Below are 21,639 nucleotides of genomic sequence, written 5' to 3' on the forward strand. Positions count from 1 at the left end.
GCTTTGGGGGAGATGACAATGTTACGGAATTAGAGGTGGTGGGTACACAATCATATACTAAAGTCCACTGAATTCTACACTTTAAAATGGTTAAATATATGTAATGTGAATTTAACATGAGAAAAGAATTCGGTTTCCTGAGAGCCAAACAGGGATCCTAGATGGAACCCAGGGGCGGCTGGGGGTGGGGGTGGGGGGGCAACCATTCTTGCTTATTCACCATTTCTCTGGTCACAGAATCCTGGTATTCTATTTTGGGGATCCTCCTCCAATTTTAGCCCACATCCACAAATGAGAAGGGCCGGCTCTTCTGTTTCCACAACATGCTAGTAAGGACCAGCTTTGGGGCATTTTCTGAGATCACTGGGAAAGAGGTGCTATCTTCCTACAAGGACTGCTGGAATGTCAACCCAGAGTTTCTATGTCAACCAGGAGTTTCTGAGTGCCTCTGCTCAGAGAGAATTCACCAGAGAGTAACACAGAGGAAAGCAGGAGTTGAGAGATGGAGAGCAAACAAGTAACGATATTGCTAGACTCGATGCAGCTGAGCCTGAAGCCACCCAACATGCCTTACTTATTTCCTCTTAATCTGATTTTTGTTTGTTTATCACTTAAAATAAAAAAGCATTCTGTCCCCTGAGCTGAAGAGCATTAAGCACAAGGGGCAACATGGCAGAGCTTCAGAAACTGCTGGATTCAGGACCTGCAGCCCCAAGTCCTCTATGGCCACGTCTGCTCATCTTTTCTAATCTGTCTCAGATTCTACAATCTTCAGGGTGGCCCCTCCATCCCACTTTTTAGGTTTTCCATCAAGGACAGAACTTATTTTAAGTCCTCTCTGATCCCAACGTAAGAAATCCTAGGGCATCTGGAAAGGCAGAGAAACTGTTGAACTCAGTAGCAACGAGCATCCGTCGTGCCCAGACCGTGGTCTCTAACCAACCCTTTGGTCAGCGGCCAGGGGCAGGTTTGAGGCTATAGTCTCAGGAGGTGCCGAGGGCGGATCCCAGGAGGATGGGCTGGGCTGGCCAGACAAACTCCACGGTGTCCAGTCCGCATCTCCAAGCCTACATTCGCTGCTGGAGCCCCAGAATGACGAGGACTCACCTGTCCTGGGTCCACCAGCTAAAAGGTGGTATTAATGCACACAGAGCGAGGAGCCAGGCCTCCCTCTGCTGCTGCAATGAGGAATATCTCCCAAACGAAACGTGCAAACAATTTTGGACCCGTCTCCGAGCAACACACAACTTAGTGCCTGCAAACCGAGGCTAGAGGAAGCAGTATCATCTAGCCAAGGTGTCACACGCAGCGAGTCCAGTGACAACGCCCAATTCCTCCAAAAGAGAGTTCAAATCGCCACCCTTCCCCTCTGTGCGACTCTGGACGAGTCCCTTCCCCGTCAGGTCTCAGTTTCTTTAACTAAAAGTAAAGTTCTAGCACCTATCTGGGACACAAATTGACAAGACGCCGCGAATCGCGGGTTGTGCACTTTTCGGACGCTCTGCCAGCCAGAGGCCGAGCCAGCTTTGCGTATCACGTGATCACAAGGCCCGGCCTCCAGGGCCCGCCCATTCCAGTCTGAGTTCATCAGACCGTTCCCGGAAGTTAGTGTAAATAGCTTGCGAATCTGCGTGCGCCGCGGCGGCAGTCTCAAGGTCTCCCACTGCCAGCCCTCCCTGGAGGGGATGGGGCGGGGCCTCTCTGCGGGCCTGCGCGCTGCGGCTAGCGCGCTTGCGCAGTGAGCCCGAATCGTCAGGGCCAGGGTCACCCTGAGCAGGGAAAGCACCGCGATGCTGACCAGGTTCCTGGGCCCGCGCTACCGCCAGCTGGCCAGAAACTGGTGAGGACGTAGCCCCCGCCCCAGAGCCCCTTGTCCTTCCGGGTCCCAGATGGGGAAACTGAGGCACGGAACGGCTGCGTGGTCTCCCCGCGAACATTCGTTTGGCCGGCCCCGGACCCGCTCCACCTGGGGGGCCGCGATGGTGCCCACCCGGTCCGCGCCCAGCGCCCCCGCTCAGCTCCTGGAGCCTGAAACTGACCCTGTGCGCTCTTGGCTTTGCTTCTGCCTGACGTTGCTGTGAAGCCGACATTTGTATCTGTCCCTGCTCCCCGTGGGAGACGGGTGGAATGGGTGTGGCCCCACGTGGCAGCGGGATCGGGGAACCCACAACGTGGGGCGCTGAGAAACAGGGGCCTGTACTCGGCAGTCGTGTCCTCGAGCCCTGGCAGGGAGAGTGACAAGTGGGGACTGTCCCTGGACGGCGGCGCTGCTAGGGACCTTCGGGTGGACAATGACAGTGGCGCTTTATAATTGGGGCAACTCAGGCCGAAAGGCGGTCCCTGGCTTTGGGTGGGACCACCAGAGACCCCTACCGCCCCTCCCCCGGGGCAGCTCGAGCCCTCGAGCACCGTCTATCTGTCCCTGTCTGCCTTGATCAGAGCAGCGACACCCTCATCCAGGGTTTCATTCAGTTGGCAGCACCCACTGAGCACCAACCAGTGTGTGGGCTCACCTAGCACTACGTTGGGTGCTAGAGACAAACAGAACCTTCCAGACTGACGCTGTAGTCCTTGGGCAAGGAAAAACTAAAACGGTATGATACGTGACATGAGATTGATGTAAAATATTAAAGGGGATGGGTGCAGCCTCGCACTCTACACTGGCTTCAGGAGGCAGGGAAGCAGGACTCACCTTCAGGAGGCACTGTGCCGTTGTGTCTCAGATTCGGAGCATCCATGCTCACCAGCTGGAGACCCTGCACTTAGCCCCTCAGAGCCCTGGTGTCTTCTGTGAGAAAGTGGAGGAGAGGTGGTGAGGGTGTAAGGAAGGCCCACGAGGGACTCTCAGCAGCATCACCTTGGGTGCCCTTTGGAGGTCAGGTTCGTTGCCACCTCCCTCTGTGAGCATCCACAGGCCCCAAGGCCAATGGCCAGGACAGTAGGGTCGAGGGCAGGTGGCTCTGATTCTGTTGTTCAGTTGCTAAGTCGTGAACTCTTTGCAACCCCATGGGCTGCAGCACACCCACACTCCTCTGTTCTCCACTATCTTCTGGCGTTTGATCAAACTCATGTCCATTGAGGTGGTGATGAAACCATCTCATCCTTGGCTGCCCCCTTCTCCTTTTGCCTTCAACCTTTCCCAGCATCAGGGTCTCTTCCAGTGAGTCAAGTCTTCACATCAAATGGCCAGTCAGTCCTTCCAATGAATGTTCAGGGTTGATTTCCTTTAGAATTGACTGGTTTGATCTCCTTGCATTCCAAAGGACTCTCAAGAGTCTTCTCCAGCACCCCAGTTCAAAAGCATTAATTCTTCGGCACTCAGCCTTCTTTATGGTCCAACGCTCACATCCATACATGACTACTGGAAAAACCATAGGTTTGATTATATGGGCCTTTGTTGGCAAAGTGAGGGCTCTGCTTTTTAATATGCTATCTAGGCTTGTCGTAACTTTCCTTCCAAGGATCATGTGTCTTAAATTTCATGCCTGCAGTCACCATCCGCAGTGATTTACCCTTCTCCATATTTTATTAGGGGTGTGACTGGGTCCTGCTGACACTCAGAGGGGTATACAAGCCAGGAGGTGGGACTGTTGGGGACGTCCTTGACCATGCCCATTGCTGGATGTAAATGTGGGGTGTGGTAGTCTTGGAGCCCCTGCTTTGGCTCTGCACCCAACGGAGTGCAGTGTGTGTGTGTCTCAGGGACATGGCTTGCCATCTCTGTGCCATGGTCTCATCAGTAGGACAGGTCCCTGACAACTCTCACCTCAGTCCTTTGGCTGTACCGGGGATGGACCTGCTGTAAACCGCATTCGTTAATGTGTCTACCTGCAAGCTTTTTCTATCCTTATGGTTACAAGCTTGGGCTTGGGCTTTTCTTAGCAGAATTCCTCAAATAAAACCTTAAGCAGATCTTGATATGAAAGCGGATGGGAATGGCCTTGCCTCGGGGTCATCAGCAGAATGTGTCCTGCCCACACGTGGGGCAGGGCCAGGTGCAAGGCAGACACCTGATGAACAGCTGTGTGGGAGGGGCGCTGAGGCCTGACCCCTGAGGCCTGATCCCTGCTGTCCTTGTAGGGTCCCCACGGCGAGCCTGTGGGGCACTGTGGGTGCCGTGGGGCTGGTATGGGCCACTGACTGGCGGCTGATTCTGGACTGGGTGCCCTACATCAATGGCAAGTTCAAGAAGGATGACTAAACTCACAACCTCAGGCCCCTCTGGTGAGTTTCAGCAGCAGTCAGTGGGGGTATCCTGGGATCCCTGAGCAGCAGAACAGAACTGCCTGCAGGTCCAGGGCTGGGGCGGCAGGTGTCGGGGGCTCACCTGAACAACCCTGCCTGAGGGCAGGGCCCTGCGCAAGCCCCCTGCCTGGTAGTACAGAGCTACAGATGGCAACCTGGGTCTATGGGGTGGGCGTGGCCCCTTGGGGCTCCATCCTGGAGCCTCAGCCTGCCTGGATCTGGTCAGGGTGGAGGGATGCCCATCTCACAGATGGGAAAGCGCCTGGCAGCGGCGTCTGCTCACCCTGCTCTGTCCCTCCTCCAGATGTCTGCTGTGCTGCCTCCTGCCGTCTGCATCTGGAACTGCCCAGGCTCTCTGGATGGACTCTAGGAAGTCCCTGGCACGAGTTCATTTCCTCTTTTGGTGGAAATAACTTTTGTGTGTGGACACACACAGCATTAAACCTCTCTGAAACCTGCCCGCCTGCACGTGCTCATGCTGGGGTGTGGTGACCTGGGGATCCCTTCAGCGCCAGAACTGCACAGGTCTGGGGTTCCCAGGGGCTGGCAGACATGGTTTGATTATTTCAGATGTGTGGTGGGTGATACTTGCATGGTGTTTTTATCTCTTGCCGCCTAAACATTACTCCTGATTTGGTGCCTTAGGACAAACATTACCTCACAGTGAGAGTTTGAGAGTGATCTGTCTGAGGGGTGCTGGCTGAGGGTCCCTCACAAAGTTGCAACAGAGGCATCAGCTTTATGGTGGGGGTGGGGGTGGGCAGGTGTTGGGGCTTCCACAAGGCCCCCTGACATGGCTACTCCCCATGTGGGCCTCTCAGGTAAGACTTCAGCCTCCTTACTACATGGTGGGCAAGGTTGGGGGAGTTGCCTTTTACAAGCCACTCAGAAGTCTCAGGCCATCTCCTCCACATCTTGTTCAGGGGGAGACTCTGTCTTGAAGGGAGGCACCTGAGAACCTATCTATCTGTATAGGCACAGACAAAAACATGAGCAGGTGCAGGAGGATGGACTGTGCAACACCTGCCAAGTCCCGGAGGAGGTAGAAACATCCTCTCTGTGAAAACAGCCATCTCATGACCCTGCCTGCGCTGCCACCACAGAACAGAGGCCCAGCCGCCGAGGCTGCAGTGAACCTCTCCTGGTTCTGGAGGCTGCAGCCTGAGCTCACTTCTGGAGGCTTGGTTCCTGGTTCAGCCGCCTCCTCACCACGTCCTCATGTGGCCTTTCCTTGATCTGAGAGCAGGGGAGCTCTCTGGGGACTCTTTGGACACCCTGCTTCTAGGGGATCAGGGCTGCACCCTTTTGACCTCATTTAACCTTGACGGTGTTCTTGGGGGCCCGTCGGCAGATGCAGCCACACTGGGGGGTTGGGGTGTCAATACACACACACATTTCAGGGAGACATACTGACACATACTTTGAGTCCACAGCAGCTTCACACATTTCAACACAAGGAGTGGCGTGTGCTACATACTTCTGTGCACCAGCCTTTTTCACCTACTGTTTATTTCCTGGAAGCCAGGGTGCTTCAGAAGGAACCCAGCTTCATCATTAAAAAGTCTACAGATAATAACTGCTGGAAAGGTGTGGAGAAAAGACAACCCTCCCATACTGACGGTGGGAATGTGAACTGGTTCAGCCATGGTGGAGAATGGTTACGGAGGTTTCTTAAGAAACCAAAAGTGGAACTACCATGGGATCCTGCAGTCCCACTCCTGGGCATATATCTGGAAAAGATGAAAACACTCATTTGAAAAGATGCATGGATTCCAATGTTCATAGCAGCACTATTCACAATAGCCAAGACATGGAAGCAACCTACATGTCCATCAACAGATGAATGGGTAAGGTGGTATATATATACAATGGAATATTATTCAGCCATTAAAAGGATGAAGTATTGCAGCAACATGGATGGGCCTAGAGATTTTCATAAGTAAAATAAAACAAAAATACAAATCTATAATATTGCTTATATGTGGAATCTTTAAAAAATGATACAAAAAAACTTATTATGAAATAGGCTCACAGACATAGGAAACAAACTTTATGGTTAACAAAAGAGAAAGGGCAGGAGGGAGGAATAAAGAGTTTGGGATTAACATACACACGCTGCTGCTGCTGCTGCTGCTAAGTCGCTTCAGTCGTGTCCAACTCGGTGCGACCCCATAGACGGCAGCCCACCAGGCTCCCCCGTCCCTGGGATTCTCCAGGCAAGAATACTGGAGTGGGTTGCCATTTCCTTCTCCAATGCGTGAAAGTGAAGCTGCTTAGTCGTGTCCGACTCCTAGCGACCCCATGGAGTGCAGCCTACCAGGCTCCTCCATCCATGGGATTTTCCAGGCAAGAGTACTGGAGTAGGGTGCCATTGCCTTCTCCAATACACACACTGCTATATATGAAATAAACAAGGACCTACTGTATAGCACAGGGAACTACATTCAACGCTTTATAATAAACCATAATGAAAAATATATACGTGCATGTGTATAACTGAATCACTTTGCTATACACCTGAAACTACCACAACATTATAAATCAACTATACTTCAAGTAAAACCCACACTGCATCCACAGTTTTTAAACAGCTGCCTGGTACCAACGTTTATTAACGAGTCTACTGCATGCACCCTCAGTTGCTTTTGTGGTGTCCCACTCTTTGTGATCCCAGGGGCTGTAGCCCACCAGGCTCCTTGTCCATGAGGATTTTCCAGACAAGAATACTGGAGTGGGTTGCCATGCACTCCTCCAGGAGATCTTCCCAACCCAGGGATCAAACCTGCATCTCTTATGTCTCCTGCATTGGCAGGTGCGTTCTTTACCACTAGCGCCACCTAGGAAGCTCAACCAGTCTTCTGCTGCTGCTGCTAAGTCGCTTCAGTCGTGTCAGACTCTTTGAGACCCCATGGACTATACAGTCCATGGAATTCTCCAGAATACTGGAGTGGGTAGCCTTTCCCTTCTCCAGGGGATCTTCCCAACCCAGGGATTGAACCCAGGTCTCCCACATTGCAGGCAGATTCTTTACCAGCTGAGCCACAAGAGAAGCCCAAGAATATGGGAGTGGGGTAGCCTATCCCTTCTCCAGAGGATCTTCCTGACCCAGGAATCAAACCGGGATCTCCTGATTGCAGGTGGATTCTTTACCAAATGAGCTGTGAGGGAAGAGTGAGACATTCTGTTCCTGTCATCTACCATTATAACTATCTGTGGAGTGATGTGATTTCAGACATCACCTAAAGCTCTGTATTTAATAGATATCACTTGAGTACCTATAAGTGATGGATTATGAGACAAGTTACACTTAATTTTTTTTAACAATTTCTAACTCAAAGGTGTGGACAGTCCCATAGGCCCCGTCAAAGCCTGAGACAAAAGGAAATGTGAACGTGCCATACATGAGTTTTTATGTATTTTCATGATGATTAATAGTTTTAATGAAAATATCAGAGTTTGCTCCTGTGAAAGCCAAAAAAGTAAAATTCTAATAAATGCAGGTTTGGATTAAGTACGATATTTAGGCTAACTTTTTCAACCACTTTAATATTCTGGGAGAGGAAAATAAACCATCAAAAACTATATAAAAACATATATAAAGGGCATATCTTCCTCATTTTGTCTCAGACTTTAAAATAGCACTGTTCAATCTGTATTTAAAATTTTGACATTTTGTATATAAACATTTCCTACAATTCAATAACAAAAGAAACAATCCAGTTGAAAAATAGGCAGAAGTCCTAAATAGGTATTTCTCCAAAGATGGCCAATAAGCACATGAAAAGATGTTCAACATCACTAATTATTAGAGAAATGAAAATCACAACGATAGTGAGGTACCACTTCACACCAGTCAGAATGGCCATCATTAGAAAAATCTACAGCTAATAAATGCTGGAGAGGATGTGGAAACAGGAACCCTCCTACACTGTTGGTGGGACTGTAAATGGGTGCAGCCACTATGGCAAACAGTATGGAGGTTCCTTATAAAACCAAAAACAGGGACTTCCCTGGTGGTCCAGTGGTTAGGACTCTTGTGTCTTCACTACCAAGTGCCCAGATCTGATCCTTGGTTGGGGATCTAAAATCCCACAAGCCCTTGGTGTGGCCAAAAAAAAAAAAAGAGTTGTCATATGATCCAGTAATCCCACTCCTGGACATATACCAAAAACTATAATTTGAAAAGATACATCCATCCTATGTTCATAGGAGCACTATTTACAACAGCCAAGACATGGAAGCAACCTAGGTGTCCATCAGCAGAGGAATGGATAAAGAAGATGTGATACACACACACATACACACATACACAAAGGAACATCAGCCATCAAAAAGAATGAAATAATACCACTTACAGCTACATGGATGCAACCAGAGATGAGCATAATAAGCAAAATAAGTCAGAAAGAGAAAGACAAATACCATATGATGTCACTTAATATGTGGAATCTAAAATATGACACAAAGGAACATATCTTTGAAACAGAAACAGACTCCAAGACATAGAGAACAGAATTGTGGTTGCCAAGGCGAGAGGGAGTGGGGAGGGAAGGACTGGGAGTTTCTGGGGCAAGCAGACGCAAACTATTATATATAGGATGGATAAACAACAAGATCCTACTGTATAGCAGAGAGAACTCTATTCAACATCCTGTGATAAACCATCATGGAAAAGAATATGAAAAAGAATATATCTACATATAACTGAGTGTGCAGTATAACTACATGTAACTGTGCTGTGCAGCATAAACACACTGTAAATCAACTATACTTTGGTAAAAAATCTTGACATTTTGTTCATCATGGATTTTTTTCATTTTGAAATGTTAAAATAGTACATTAAGTGCCATTAATCTTGACGTTTTTGGTGCTCACTAAATTTTCTCCCTGAGGTGAGTGCCACGCATACCTTGTATCAGCTTGCAGGAACCCCTGGCTGGGTATGTCTGTAGTCATCATGACTGGGGGGTCCTCCTGGCATGAGTCAGGACGGTGGGGGCAGAAATGCTGCTCCATACCCCACAGTGCCTGGGACAGCCCCTCCATGGTAGCAGATGCAGGGGAGTGAGACCCTGCCTCTGAAAGGCTTTCCAAGGTCCTCATGTGGTTTAAGCCTCCTGGTTTGATTTCTACCTTTCACCTTGTGGAAATGGCCAGAAGAGGGTGTCTGCTCAGGGACTGGGCCAGTAGGCCAAGGCAAACAGAGTTTATTTCAAAGAGCCAGCGCCCACCCAACAGAAGAGTTAGCCAGCCCCTGTCCCTCTCATGCAGTGTTCCTGGCCTTTCCCCTCAGCATATGCCACCGGCACCCTGGGTCAGCCACCCTCCTGATCAGGCCTCTGGGGCAGTCCCTCAAGGACAATCCCAGGGGCCTGGCTCGGGCCAAGTAGCACCCACAGGCCCACTATCTATGCTCTGGGGTCAGCTTCCCTGAGAGGCAAGAGACTGGCGGGGCTCGTTCTTGATGTCAGATGCTGTGATCTGACACTACGCACCTGTTGTGTGCGACTGTCAAAACCCGAAGACTGGAAGGTATGGAAAGATCAGAGCCTTTTTTCACTCCCGGTGGGAAACAGAAAGGGCACAGCCACAGTGGACAAAAGCCTGGCTGCTCCTCCAAAAATTAAACAAAGGGCCAGTAGGCACATGAAAAAATGCTCAGCATGATCAATCATCAGAGAAACACCAATCAAAACCACAATGAGGTATCACCTCACCACTGTCCCAATGGCTATCATCAAAAAGTCTGCCAATAATAACATGCTGGTGAGGATGTGGAGAAAAGGGAACAGTACTGCCTTGTTGGTAGGGATGTAAATTGGTGCAGCCACTGTGGAGAACAGCAGGGAGGTTCCTCTGAAAACTAAAAATAGTACTACCATAAGATCCAGCAATTCCACTCCTGGGTATATATCAAAAAACAAAACAAAAATAAAAATAGTAATTCAAAAATATACAAGCACTCCAGTGTTCAGAGCAGCACTATCTACTGCTCTGGCTGTTTACAATAGCCAAGGCAGGGAAGCAACCTAAATGTCCATTGACAGATGAATGGATAATAAAGATGTGGTATATATGGATGTCTCTGTGTGTATGTGTATGTGTGTATCAATACAATGGAATACTACTCAGCCATAAAAAATAACAAAATTAAGTCAGATGAAGAAAGTAACTGTATGCTATCTCACATCGGAGGAATCTAAAAATACTAACAAACTAGTGAATATAACTAAAAAGAAAACTCACATATATAGAGAGAGAACAAACTAGTGGTTGCCAAAGGGAGCAGGGAGCAAGAAGGAGCGGCAACAGGCGGCAAGAAGGAGCAATATACAGGCGGGGGAGTGGGAGGTACAAACTGTTGGGTATAGATGTACCAACATCTATACCCAAAGATGTAAGGCTCAAAGATGTACTGCACAAAAGGGGAATACACCCGATATTTGGTAATAACTGCAAAAGCAAAGTAACCTTTGAAAACCATATACGAATAAAAAGTTTAAAACAATGTTTTGCCCTTCTCAAAAAATAAAAAAATTAAGAACACAGGATCACCAGATGACCTAGTAATTCCAGCTGATGTGCACCCAAGAGAAGTAAAAGCAGGGCTGGGGGCTCCTGCGGCAAGAAGGATGACAACTTTTTCCTTTAAGCGTCTTCACCCGTGCTTTCACTGATTACAATGCACGTGTCTATCTTTGCAACTAAGATTTAAAAAAGAAAAATGAAGTCACACACGCTGGGAGAAAATACAACAGTGACCAGCATTGCCCTCCCTGCAAGACCAGGGTCCTCGAGGCCTGGGTTTGGGCCTGAACTGCACACGAGCATCCAGTGCTGGAAACCAGCTTTGTAACGGGATGACCGCTCACCCATCAAGGTGCCTGCCCGGCCACTCTGCCCTTTGTTTGTGGGAGAACAGCCCAGTTACCCGCCTTGGGGAACCCAGAAGAGAAAGGTACGTAATGAATAAGTTGCACTTACCGGGGACTTTAAATAAACAAGTGGCACCTGTCCGCCGCGATCTTTGGGGTTCCGCCCAGGCACCGCCTCCAACCAGAGCAGGGACCGGGAGACCCAGGGCTGCACTTGCAGGGAGTTGAGGGCGTGCGGACCCAGCTGGTTGCCCTCGGGGGAGCCCAGACCCTTCCCACATGCATCCTCCCATCCCCCAGGGGCCGGAAGCCCGGAAAAGCCTGACGGGAGGCCCAGCTCACCCCTGGCACTGACCATAGCTTCGGCCACTCACTCAGAAGTCTTTTCTGAAATACCTGCCCTGGACCGCCCTGGCTCAGCCCTGGGGGAGCAGCGGAGCCAGGGGAGCGCCCAGGGGAGAGTGAAGGGACATAAGAGGGACGGGAAATTTCCGAGGAAGGTCCTAGAGCCCACGGAAACAGAAGGCGGTGGACCAAGGAGGAGGCGGAAGAAGGGGCTGGCGCCTGGGTTCTGAGGTGTCATTAAAGCGTCGGGTGGGCCTTGGGGGTGTGGAGGTGGGTGGTCACCTACAATGCGCCTAGACATGCATGCCAATGACGAGACTAGGGGAGCAGCAAGATGGCGATCCGGCACTGGACTGGCATCCCGAAACACCAGAGGGACCGCGGAGGAGGTTCGGGGAAAAGACCACTCAAGGAGGGCAGCGGTGACCCGGCGCTAAGAGGAACGCGTGGACCGCCCAAAGCGCACGCGCATAGCAGACAAGCCGCGCGCCGCCGCAGGCCCCGCCTCCAGGACGCACGCTGATTGGCGCCGCCGTTAAGGGGCGGGGCCGGAGGCCGCGGTCCGGGCGGGGCCTGCGCGGCGCCTGCGCAGCACGGGGCCCCGCGCGCGGGCGGGTGGGCGGAGCGGGCCCCCCGAGCGGGGGCTGGCGAGCGCGGGGAGGGGGCCGAGAGGGCGGCAAAGCCGGCGCACGCCCGGCTGGGGGCGGAGGGTGGGGGCCTGCGGGCCGGAACAGCCGCGGCAAGTGGCGGCGGCAGCGGCGGAGGCAGCTAAGGCGGCGGCGGCGAGCGGGGGTCCGGGCGGCAGCGGCGGCGGCGGCGGCGGGCCGAGGACCCGGGCGCGATGGAGCGGAAGAGGTGGGAGTGCCCGGCGCTCCCGCAGGGCTGGGAGAGGGAAGAAGTGCCCAGAAGGTCGGGGCTGTCGGCCGGCCACAGGGATGTCTTTTACTATAGGTGAATGAACGTGCCGGCCGGGCAGGGCCCCAACGGGCGCTTCCCAGCGGCCTCTGCGGCGGCCTGGGCGCCCGGACCGGGGCCGCGGCCTGGGCCCCGCGCGTGCGTTGTGCGTGCATGCGTGCGTGCGTGCCGGCGTGCGGCGGGCCCTTTGCCCATTGCGCGTGCGTGCCCGGCTGGGCCGACCCCGGTGCGCGTGCGTGCCCGGCGAGGCCCTGTCTCAGTGCGCTTGCGCTTCCCACGCGGCCGCATGGCCCTGGAACCGGTCCCGGGCGCGCGGAGGCCTTTGTTCGGCTGCCGCAGCGAAACGGCCGGCTGGGCAAGGGGCACCCCGGCTCGAGCCAGATGCCGCTGGGAGGCAGGGGTGGGGGCTGGGGTGTCCCTTTGATCCGCGTGGGGCTCTCCCGGGCCAGGCGCAGCCTGGGCGGATGGGGAGCCAGGGTTTCCGGAAGCAGTATTGGTTCTGGGGGACTAGGGAAGGCTGCCTAGGGATGCAGGTTCCTGGCTCCTTACCAGGGCTACTGGGCTCCAGAGCTGCGTGTCTTTTAAGGTCCGCCCTGCTGTCCTTCGGACCGTGGGTAGTGGCCCTTGTAGTCGCCAGACCGGGGACGCGGTCTTTGTGAACCCCCCCATATCCAAACTGGAGGGAGACCTGCCCTTGGGCTGGGTGAGGTAGCACGGACCCACACCTCGGTGACACAGTAAGAGGCTGGAACCCCAGCCTCAGACCGTCAACCACCTGCGGTTTGCTTTTCTGTTCCTTTTTTTTTCTGATTGGTGAAGATGCTTTGTTTCTGAGCCGGCTCTGATGGCTCCCTCCCCTTTGCTTCAGGACCCTGGCGAAAGGGAGGCAGGCAGGCAGGACTCCTGCCACGTGTTGAATGCCTGCCAGGTGGTGAGGAGTGTGCAGCAGGTCCAGGGCCTTTGCTAGCCGCCTTTTGGGAGGAGTGAGGGAAGTGAGCAAGAAAGGGATGGCAGTTCTTCCGGGACAAGCTCAGGTTCTCACGTCGGAAAAGCGCTGGTAGCCCTCCAGTGTACACTGTGATTGGCTGTAGTCTGGAAAGGTCAAGCAGGAGATAGTGGGGTTACAATCAGCATCTCTTAGGGGCCTGTATGTATATTCCCCTTCATTGTATCTGACTGCATGGCTGGCTCTTTAGAAAACTTGAATCCTGGTTCTGTCCTCCTAGGTGCCTGAAGTGGCCTCTGGCTAGGAACCACGTGCCCTCATTTAATTCCAAGCACTCTTGAGTACTTACTTCTTCCTTTTAGATCCAAAGACTGAGGCAGGTCTCTGTGCCTTTAATCCATTGTTAATTTAGTAGATGCCTCTGTAGCAACTGCTGACCATTCAGCTGGGAACGACAACTGGGTCTCCTCTCCTAGGTGACAGCTGGTGCCCCAGTCATCAAGTGCCCCATTGCTTTCATAGTTACAAGTGGTGACATATGCAGAGATGCAGGGGTCTGTGAGGGGTGAATGACAGGGTGCCTAGCTGAGCTGGGGGTGGGTCAGCGAGGGTTTGTCTGAATAGGTGGTCTAGAGCTGAGCCGGGCCTTGGAGCCAGGAGGAGTGTCCAGGCGGTGGGAGGAGCCTGTGAGGAGGCTCAGGAGCTGAACCATGGCCAGAGTGGCTGAAAGGCCCCGTACTGCTGTCATCTTAGGTCTCTTCCCCACCTGCTCCCTACCTGGGAGCCTCTCAGGGCCTCTGACAGTGGCATCCCACTCCAAGGCCCTGGTCCTGAGCACTGGGATCTGGTGGTAGGGAAAGCCTCCAGAGTGGGACTGGATAGCTCCCATGAGAGGTGAGGGCCTGAGACAGAATGGGGGTGTGGGGTCCAGTGCCTCTCTCAGGCCTCTGGTCTGGGTGACCTGCCTGGTCTCAGGAAGTGGGAGGTTTGGGGGCTGTGATAGGAAACCCTCAGTGTTCTCTGGGATATGGGTCCTTGGCCCTCAGCCCCTGATGTGGAGCCAGGTGCCCAGGCAGGAGCATGTGGATTTCCCTGGTACTCTTCTTGCAGAGGGAAGGCAGCTGTCAGGACTGTTGAGTCGGACATAGCTGCCCTTGGATCCTAGCCCGGCCCCTGGGCACATGGAACCGTGGTGTCCTGGTCCACAGAGTGGTGGGGAGACAGTGTTCTTTGCAGGAGGAGTGGTGTCACCTCACATACTTGGGGAGGGATTATACACACACACCCGCCTCCAGCTTGGCAACTGGGCCCTGAGGACTGGGAGATGAGGATGAAGCAGCTGACTCCAGCTGTGGCTGTCATTTACAGTCCAGGCAGGAAGTTGAGGACTTGGCAGTTAGCGTCACTCTTTAGGGTGAGTGGAACACAGAGGACTTTTTGGAGCTCATTTTAAAGGTGGGAATACACTTAGGAAAGTAGGTGGTGCTCAGCAGGTCGGCCCCCTTCCCTGAACAGCAGGCTCGGCTTGGCTGGAACCAGCTGTGTCTTGCTCTTAAGACCTCACAAGACCTTACAAGCTCCCTTATAGGCCTGGGGTTGCTGCCCACTCCTTACCCCTCCCACAGCCCTGTGTCCATGCTGGGCACTGGCTCCCACCCCCACAACACCCCAGTGCTTCAGGGGGCCCTCCATCTGGCTTCTGGCTGTCCATCTGCCCCTGGGGTGGCCCTTGTTCTGTAGAAAGGCCACTCTTGTTCTGTATGTCAGGTTTTACCAAATCTAGATTTTTTGTTTCCTTGGATAAAATACCTTGGACATCTTTATGTCCCAATACAAGTCTGCAAAAACTGTTTTTAAAAAGGATATATAGTCCATGTTTTGCACAATTCAGTTTTTAAAAATGTCCAGCTCAGCAGTTTTTAGGACATTCACACACATGGTGCAGCCATCACCACTATAGCTCTGGAACGTTCTTGTCACCCAGAAGAGACCCACACCCATTAGCTCTCCAGCTGCTGGCAGCCCCCACCTGCTTGGCCTCACTTTTACTGTTGTGACAGCTTTACTGAGGTAGGAGACATCTGTACTGTCACCTGTGTAAAGCATAGGTCACACAGTGCGGCTGTCACCGTGGTCAGAGTTAGACCTTCTGTTATTCCAGAAACAGCCCTAGACCTCAACTACCTCTGACCCATACCCCTGCTCCCCAGCCCTAGATCTGAAGCCTGGGTTTCTGTTTCCCTGGCCTTGTGTGAGCAGGACAGCAGTGGATGGGGGCGAGGGCTTGTCGAGGTCCTGCCTCTGCCCATGAAGCTGGAGTCAGGACGTGAACTCTGTTCACGTCAGCCAGCACAGGGAGTAAGGGAAAAGTGGATCTTCCAGAAGAGTTCCCGGCAGCCTTGGAACCCTGGGGTGGGAGGTGTGGAGGGGAGAGCTGGCATTGCCCAGCTGATATTCAGCATGGGTTCCATGCTGCCCGCTTTTGTCGCTGGTCTGCAGTACTCAGGGACACCTGGAGGGGGCAGGTGTGCGCTGGTATGAGCTCAGACTAAAGGCCTTCAGGGGAGGTCTACAAAATGCAGCCCTCATCAGCCTCAGATGGAGAGTGGCAGGGACGGAGAGCAACAAGATGTTCTGGATGGGTGCCAGGCCTGCTGGAGGCTTCATGTGTACAACTCACTAGTTCTTGGGATTTTCGTGGCTGAGTGAGGTTCCACGGTTGGGGGACATCCAGCACATTTCCCTTGGCCAGTGTAAGTCAGCTTCCGTGAGTGACGAGGCGTCAGTGTTTTTGTGGACGTGTGTCGTGGTTCCTCTTGAATACTTAGAGGTAGACTTGCTCTGTAACCATTAGAGGAACTGCTGGATTGTCTCTCAAAGTGGCCACACCCGTCTTTGTCCCCAGTGACCAGTCCTTACTGCTGGTGCAGGGTCCCATGCTGGTCACCTGCGGTGTGAGCTCTGAGAGGCGAGGCTAGGCCTGGCCCGGTCCATGGGCTGTGCAGGTTGCAGAGCCTCATAGCCAGGGCTCAGGCTTCCTAACACATGGTCTGCTTCCAGAATGTTCCAGAAATGTCAGCCAGGCTCCCAGGGCTGGCCCCATCCTGCCATAGGCGGGGGCGTTTGTCCCTGCTTTTGGCCTTGGCATCTGCTGTGCTGGGGGAGTGGGTGCCTGGCCTCCGCTGACCCTCTGTGTCCGCAGCCCGAGCGGGAAGAAGTTCCGAAGCAAGCCTCAGCTGGCACGCTACCTGGGCGGCTCCATGGACTTGAGCACCTTTGACTTCCGCACGGGCAAGATGCTAATGAGCAAGGTGAACAAGGGCCGGCAGCGGGTGCGCTACGACTCCCCGAGCCAGGTCAAGGTGAGCCCGTGGGAGCTGCTGCTGGGGGCGGGAGGGGGGACTCACCCCCCCACCACCCCCCACCCCCCGTCCTGGAGTTAGATGCCTGGCTGCTCCTTGGGGGAGACTCGGCGGCTATGGAAAAGCAGAAGGAAGATCGGGACCCACCCGTCACCTGCCCAGGAGAGGCCCAGCTGTGGTCTGTGCTTGGGCACCTGGTGCCTGGAGTGTCTACAAGTCTCCAATAAGCAAGTGTTCAGGGACTTTGTCCCCTGCCCTGATTGCAGGACAGAGGTGGCTAAGGGCACCTTGGCCCATGCTCTGCAGAGGACGGGGCCATGAGGCAGGAGGGGGCAGGTGTGTGTCCACAGCCCCTGGCCAAGCTCACCGAGGGCAGCACATCAGCCCAGGCCTGGGCATAGCATTGCCTCTGGTCCAGGGGTGCTGGGGTTTGTGCTGGGGACCCTGAAGCCCTGGAGCACAGCTTCCTCGCTGACAGGAATGCACTCTGAGGACCTACCCAATCCCATCTCCACAGGGCAAGCCTGACCTGAACACGGCCCTCCCGGTCAGGCAAACAGCATCCATCTTCAAGCAGCCAGTGACCAAGATCACCAACCACCCCAGCAACAAGGTGAAGAGCGACCCCCAGAAGGCTGTGGAGCAGCCCCGGCAGGTGAGCCCACACACACACCTTGATTGCTTGCGGTGGCAGGCCTGGCTCTGGGTCAGGTGGGCTCTGGAGCTCAGTCCACTCTTCAGAGCCCAGTTAGTGGGCCCAGGGCCCCCTAACCGTGATCAGGAGCTGTCATCCTGGAGTGCAGTCCCACGGGAAGCAGTCTCCCCACCCCCCTCTCCACCCACACACACAAGGGGCCTCCTGGGCCGCCACTGTCACAAGCAGGTCGATGATGTTTCACATATGCAGCGTTGTGAACTGTTTTCCAAAAACCAAGACTTATCACGTTTTCACATGTGTTTACAAACACCCAGTAGATAGCTGGGTGGGGGGGTACTGGCCCGGGTCGGGAGGCCATGGCTGGCCCAGGGGTGACACTTGGGAGACCCGCAAGGCAGGGATCCCACTATGGGCAGTGCCCTCCGTGCCATGTGGGCTGCAGCCCTCCGGGTAACAGGTCAGAAAACTCTGTGTTCCCATCCTCCCATTTAGGTCTTCACCCCTTAGACACCCTTCCCGGGTCTCAAGGTAAAGCCTGAGGGTGCAAGCTCACTGTATGCCCAGGGCCTCAGGCCCGGGCTCAGCCCAGGTGGAGACTGGGCCTCCTGACCCCCAATCCCGGGATGAAGGGACCACAGACCATCCAGCAGCAAGTCAGATGTCTGGGGTGTTCATCCTGCCGGAAAGGGGGTTGGGGTTTCTCTGCCCTGGGGTGCAAACAGCCCCATCAAGTGTGGGGTTAGAGGTCACGCTGAGACCCCAGCCCAGCCCCCGTGTTGCCTGCTGTGGGGGCCGGTGGCCTGGGAATCCCCTCGCCTGATATGTGTCTGGTGGCAGCTTTTCTGGGAGAAGAAGCTGAGTGGCCTGAATGCCTTTGACATCGCGGAGGAGCTGGTGAAGACCATGGACCTCCCCAAGGGTCTGCAAGGTGATGTGCCACAGGGGGAGCAAGGGGACAGAGGAGGGACGAGGCTCTGGCTCCCCCAGCCTGGGGCCAGCCAGGGTGCACTTGACCCTGGGGACAGGACAGTCACTGGTCCTGAGAAGCCTTGGGGTTCTGGTTTCCCTGCTGTCGCTGCGAGGGCAGCTCGTGCTCCTGTGTCACCACGGGCTGCCCACCTGCAGAGAGAGGTTCGGGACGAACCTGTAGAAGGGCTGAGGGGGCAAGGCTGGTGACCGTCCCCCATGCCCAGCAGGAGTGGGTCCTGGCTGCACAGACGAGACACTGCTGTCGGCCATCGCCAGTGCCCTGCACACCAGCACAACGCCCATCACCGGGCAGCTCTCAGCCGCTGTGGAGAAGAACCCTGGGGTGTGGCTCAACACGGCCCAGCCGCTCTGCAAGGCCTTTATGGTGACTGATGAGGACATCAGGTAGTTGCCCCTTGCTCCTCCCTCCCCACAGGCTATGTGCTCCAGAGAGGCCAGGTCTCTTGGCCATGCAGCAGCTTCTCTGTGCTGGGCTCTGAGCCCCTCAAGGGGCTCTGGGTAGGTGGTGTGCAGGACACTGCAAGGCAGAGCAGCCACACCTGGAGTGCTGGGGGTTGGCGAGAGGGGAGCCCCATGAGAGGTGAGGACCCCTGCTTAGACCACACACACACACAGGCCTCACGTGGAGGGAATGGGCAGGAGGTGACAGAAGTGATAGGTCAAGACAACTGTGTGAGAGTCTGGGCGACGTTTAAAGCACCACTTGGAGAAATAGAGTCAGCAAGGTGGGGACCACGTGGGACTGTGGCCTTGGTCCTTCCTGGAGGGGGCACTCTTGGTCATCAGTGTGGGGGCACCAAGGATGGGCTGGTGATGGTAGGAAGTCTCGTCCACATAGAGGGGGCAGGCGTGGAGGAGGCAGGGAGGGCCCAGGGGTCGTGGGCCCAGGTTGACAGCGGCCCTCTTGGCAGAGCTGGTTTGGGGAGGGGCAGCAGCAAACGCAGGTGGGACAGCGTGGGGCTGGGGTCTGAGACTGGGAAACCCTGGCCACTGGGTCCCTGTGTCCCCAGGAAGCAGGAAGAGCTGGTGCAGCAAGTCCGCAAGCGGCTGGAGGAGGCGCTGATGGCCGACATGCTGGCCCACGTGGAGGAGCTGGCCCGGGACGGTGAGGCACCATTGGACAGGGCGGGCGCTGACGACGAGGAGGACGAGGACGAGGAGGAGGAGGAGCCCGACCAGGACCCGGAGATGGAGCACGTCTAGAGCAGGTGCCACCAGGCCTGGCCTTTTGTGCCTGCGGCAGCAGCTCTGGGCTGGCCAGGCACTCACACCACCCAATCTGTTTCTGCAGGGGCCCCGCCTGCCAGCCCGCCCACATGGGGCCACCTCAGACTCGGCCCTCATCCTGCCCTGGCGTGCCCCCTCCCCTGGGCCACAGGAGCTTGGCTGAAGGACAGCCTCTCGCCTGACGGACCCCCCACATCTGCTTCTCTGAAGGGCCCAGCCCGTCCGCAGGAGGCCCCTGCTCAGGTGGTTGCTCCATGCTGCACCCAGGCCAGCCTGGTCCCCACGGCCACTGCCCTGAGCCCCTCACACAGGACAACTGCCACCAGGCTGCCTGCGAGGCTCCCCAGGACTGGAGAAATGTGTGTGGAACAGTCTCGCCTCCGACTTGTGCCCTTGAGGGGTGATGTCCCAGGCTACATGTCAGCGCTCCCAGAGGCAGTACAGGATGGCTCCCCAGGCCCACCGGCCGGGCGCAGCGCACCCACAATAAACTCACGGTCCCCCAGGGGCCAAACGTCTCCGTTGCTGCAAACCTTGTGTTGGCCACACACGGACAGGAACTCGGGCCTCGGCACCTGAAGATCTCGCTGTCTCCGACTTGGCCTAGCCCGATGGTCAGCCCATGGACGGAGAACTAACTGCTCACAGCCAGACTCAGGCCAGGCTCCAGGGTAGCGCCACCCTTGGGCCTGGGTCTCACCAGGTGCATTTCCTGCTGGCCTGGGCAGCGGCCTCCACAGAACAAGGCGAGCAGAGTCGCATTGCCCCAGTCCCAACAGCCCAAGGGCCTGGGCGAAGGGAGACCCTGCTGCCTGAGTGGATCCCGGCCAGCACCCTCGCTGCAGCCCATCCATCAGCCTGGAGGCTTGAGCCATGGCCAGTGTGGCCTGTGAATGCCAGACCTGTCCCATGCCTGCCGCACCTGCGGCCATGACTGTCAGGAGAGGCCCGGGTCACTGCCTCATTTGTCCGGACTCCGTGGGCTGTGGTGGCCTGCTGGCGGTGTGGTAGTGGCCTTGGGAGCCTCTGGGGGCCGGGTCACACTGCCGGCTCCCTCTTGAGGACACCAGCCCGGGAGGCTGGCTGACGCCGTCCTCCCAAGTTCAGTCAAAGCACAAAGCCTTGAGGACTGGGCACTGCCCCGTGCAGGCTGCTACTGCCCAGGTAGCCACAGGCCCCAGGAAAGCTCCTCTGCTGCAGCCCTGAGGGGAGGAGCTAGGAGGCTGCGGGAGGCTTCTGTGGGTGGCATCGAATAAAGCGTGTCAGGCAAGTATGGCCTAGGGCTTTGTGTCAGTCCAAATCCGGGGGTTTTGTGTCCATGTGCTGGGAGCCTCCCTCAAATTCATCGTCTCCCCAGGCCAGAAAGTGAGAATGATGGTGGGTGGCTTCCCCGTGGCCCTTAGCGGGGTCTCCTGATGATCAGGCCCCAGCAGTGTGAGCGAGAGCGCTGGTCCCACCCACCCCACTCCAGCAGCCCCTCGACCCCTGGTGGAGTGGTCATGGCTGGCTTTTCTCCTGATCCAAAGCCAGGCTCAGGAGCTGGGAGAACCCTGGCTCCTCCACTGCCCAGCCACCTAGCCTGGACCCTCAGAGCTTCTGTCTGAATCCACAACTGGTCAGGGCTTTGGTGGCCTGGGCCCTCCTCACTCCTACTCTGTGGCTATTATAGGCGTGGGCAGGGCTGGTCCCACCAGAGACTCCAGGGGAGCACCGGCTCCTGCCTTTTGCAGCTCCTAGAGGTGCCGCATCCCCAGCTTGTGGCCCCTCCCTCCCTCCATCCTCACAGCAGGGCAGCATCTCCTGCTCCCTCTTATAAGGACCTTGTGTTGACACGGACCCCCAGGGAATCCAGGGTCATCTCCATCTCAGGGGCGTTAGCTTAATCCCTCCTGCGAAGTTTTCTCTGCCCTGTGAGGTGATGTGTCCACAGGCCCCAGGGTGACTCTGGGGGACGTTACCCTGAAGATAAGTTTCCTGTTCAGTGGAGGCAGCTCTTGCCTGGCCATGTGGCCAGGCCCCTGCAACCTCAGCTTCCCCCAGCTCACTGTAGCCTCTTGGGCCTTGTCGCTGCTGTCC

General features: G+C 55.3%; 2 protein-coding genes and 1 long non-coding RNA gene across 5 annotated transcripts; 2 read left to right on the top strand and 1 right to left on the bottom strand.

Annotated features, from left to right (window-relative positions):
- Positions 1-1,666: 1,666 nt before the first annotated feature.
- On the top strand, positions 1,667-4,703 carry LOC102389068 (cytochrome b-c1 complex subunit 10). The gene is made up of 3 exons (XM_006050542.4): positions 1,667-1,840; positions 4,081-4,224; positions 4,550-4,703. The coding sequence occupies exons 1-2, from the start codon at positions 1,791-1,793 to the stop codon at positions 4,199-4,201; spliced, it is 171 nt and encodes a 56-aa protein (XP_006050604.1). The 5' UTR covers positions 1,667-1,790; the 3' UTR covers positions 4,202-4,224; positions 4,550-4,703.
- Positions 4,704-5,737: 1,034 nt separating this feature from the next.
- Positions 5,738-12,045, bottom strand: LOC123335212. The gene is made up of 2 exons (XR_006553610.2): positions 11,230-12,045; positions 5,738-5,975 (listed from the first exon to the last, which is right to left on the bottom strand). It is a non-coding gene; the product is annotated as an uncharacterized LOC123335212 (long non-coding RNA).
- A 126-nt stretch (positions 12,046-12,171) lies between these two features.
- MBD3 (methyl-CpG binding domain protein 3) lies at positions 12,172-20,838 on the top strand. 3 transcript variants are annotated; one of them, XM_025292736.3, is made up of 7 exons: positions 12,172-12,320; positions 16,529-16,688; positions 17,206-17,343; positions 18,184-18,274; positions 18,543-18,720; positions 19,347-19,544; positions 19,628-20,838. In XM_025292736.3, the coding sequence occupies exons 1-6, from the start codon at positions 12,307-12,309 to the stop codon at positions 19,537-19,539; spliced, it is 774 nt and encodes a 257-aa protein (XP_025148521.1). In that variant the 5' UTR covers positions 12,172-12,306; the 3' UTR covers positions 19,540-19,544; positions 19,628-20,838. The 3 variants fall into 3 exon arrangements, with proteins under 3 accessions (XP_025148521.1, XP_025148519.1, XP_025148522.1); XM_025292734.3 differs by having other exon boundaries at positions 12,262-12,416; XM_025292737.3 differs by lacking the exon at positions 12,172-12,320 and adding an exon at positions 14,259-14,740.
- The last annotated feature ends 801 nt before the right edge of the window (positions 20,839-21,639 follow it).

This window comes from Bubalus bubalis, chromosome 9 (assembly GCF_019923935.1).
Source record: "Bubalus bubalis isolate 160015118507 breed Murrah chromosome 9, NDDB_SH_1, whole genome shotgun sequence".
NCBI lineage: Eukaryota > Metazoa > Chordata > Mammalia > Artiodactyla > Bovidae > Bubalus > Bubalus bubalis.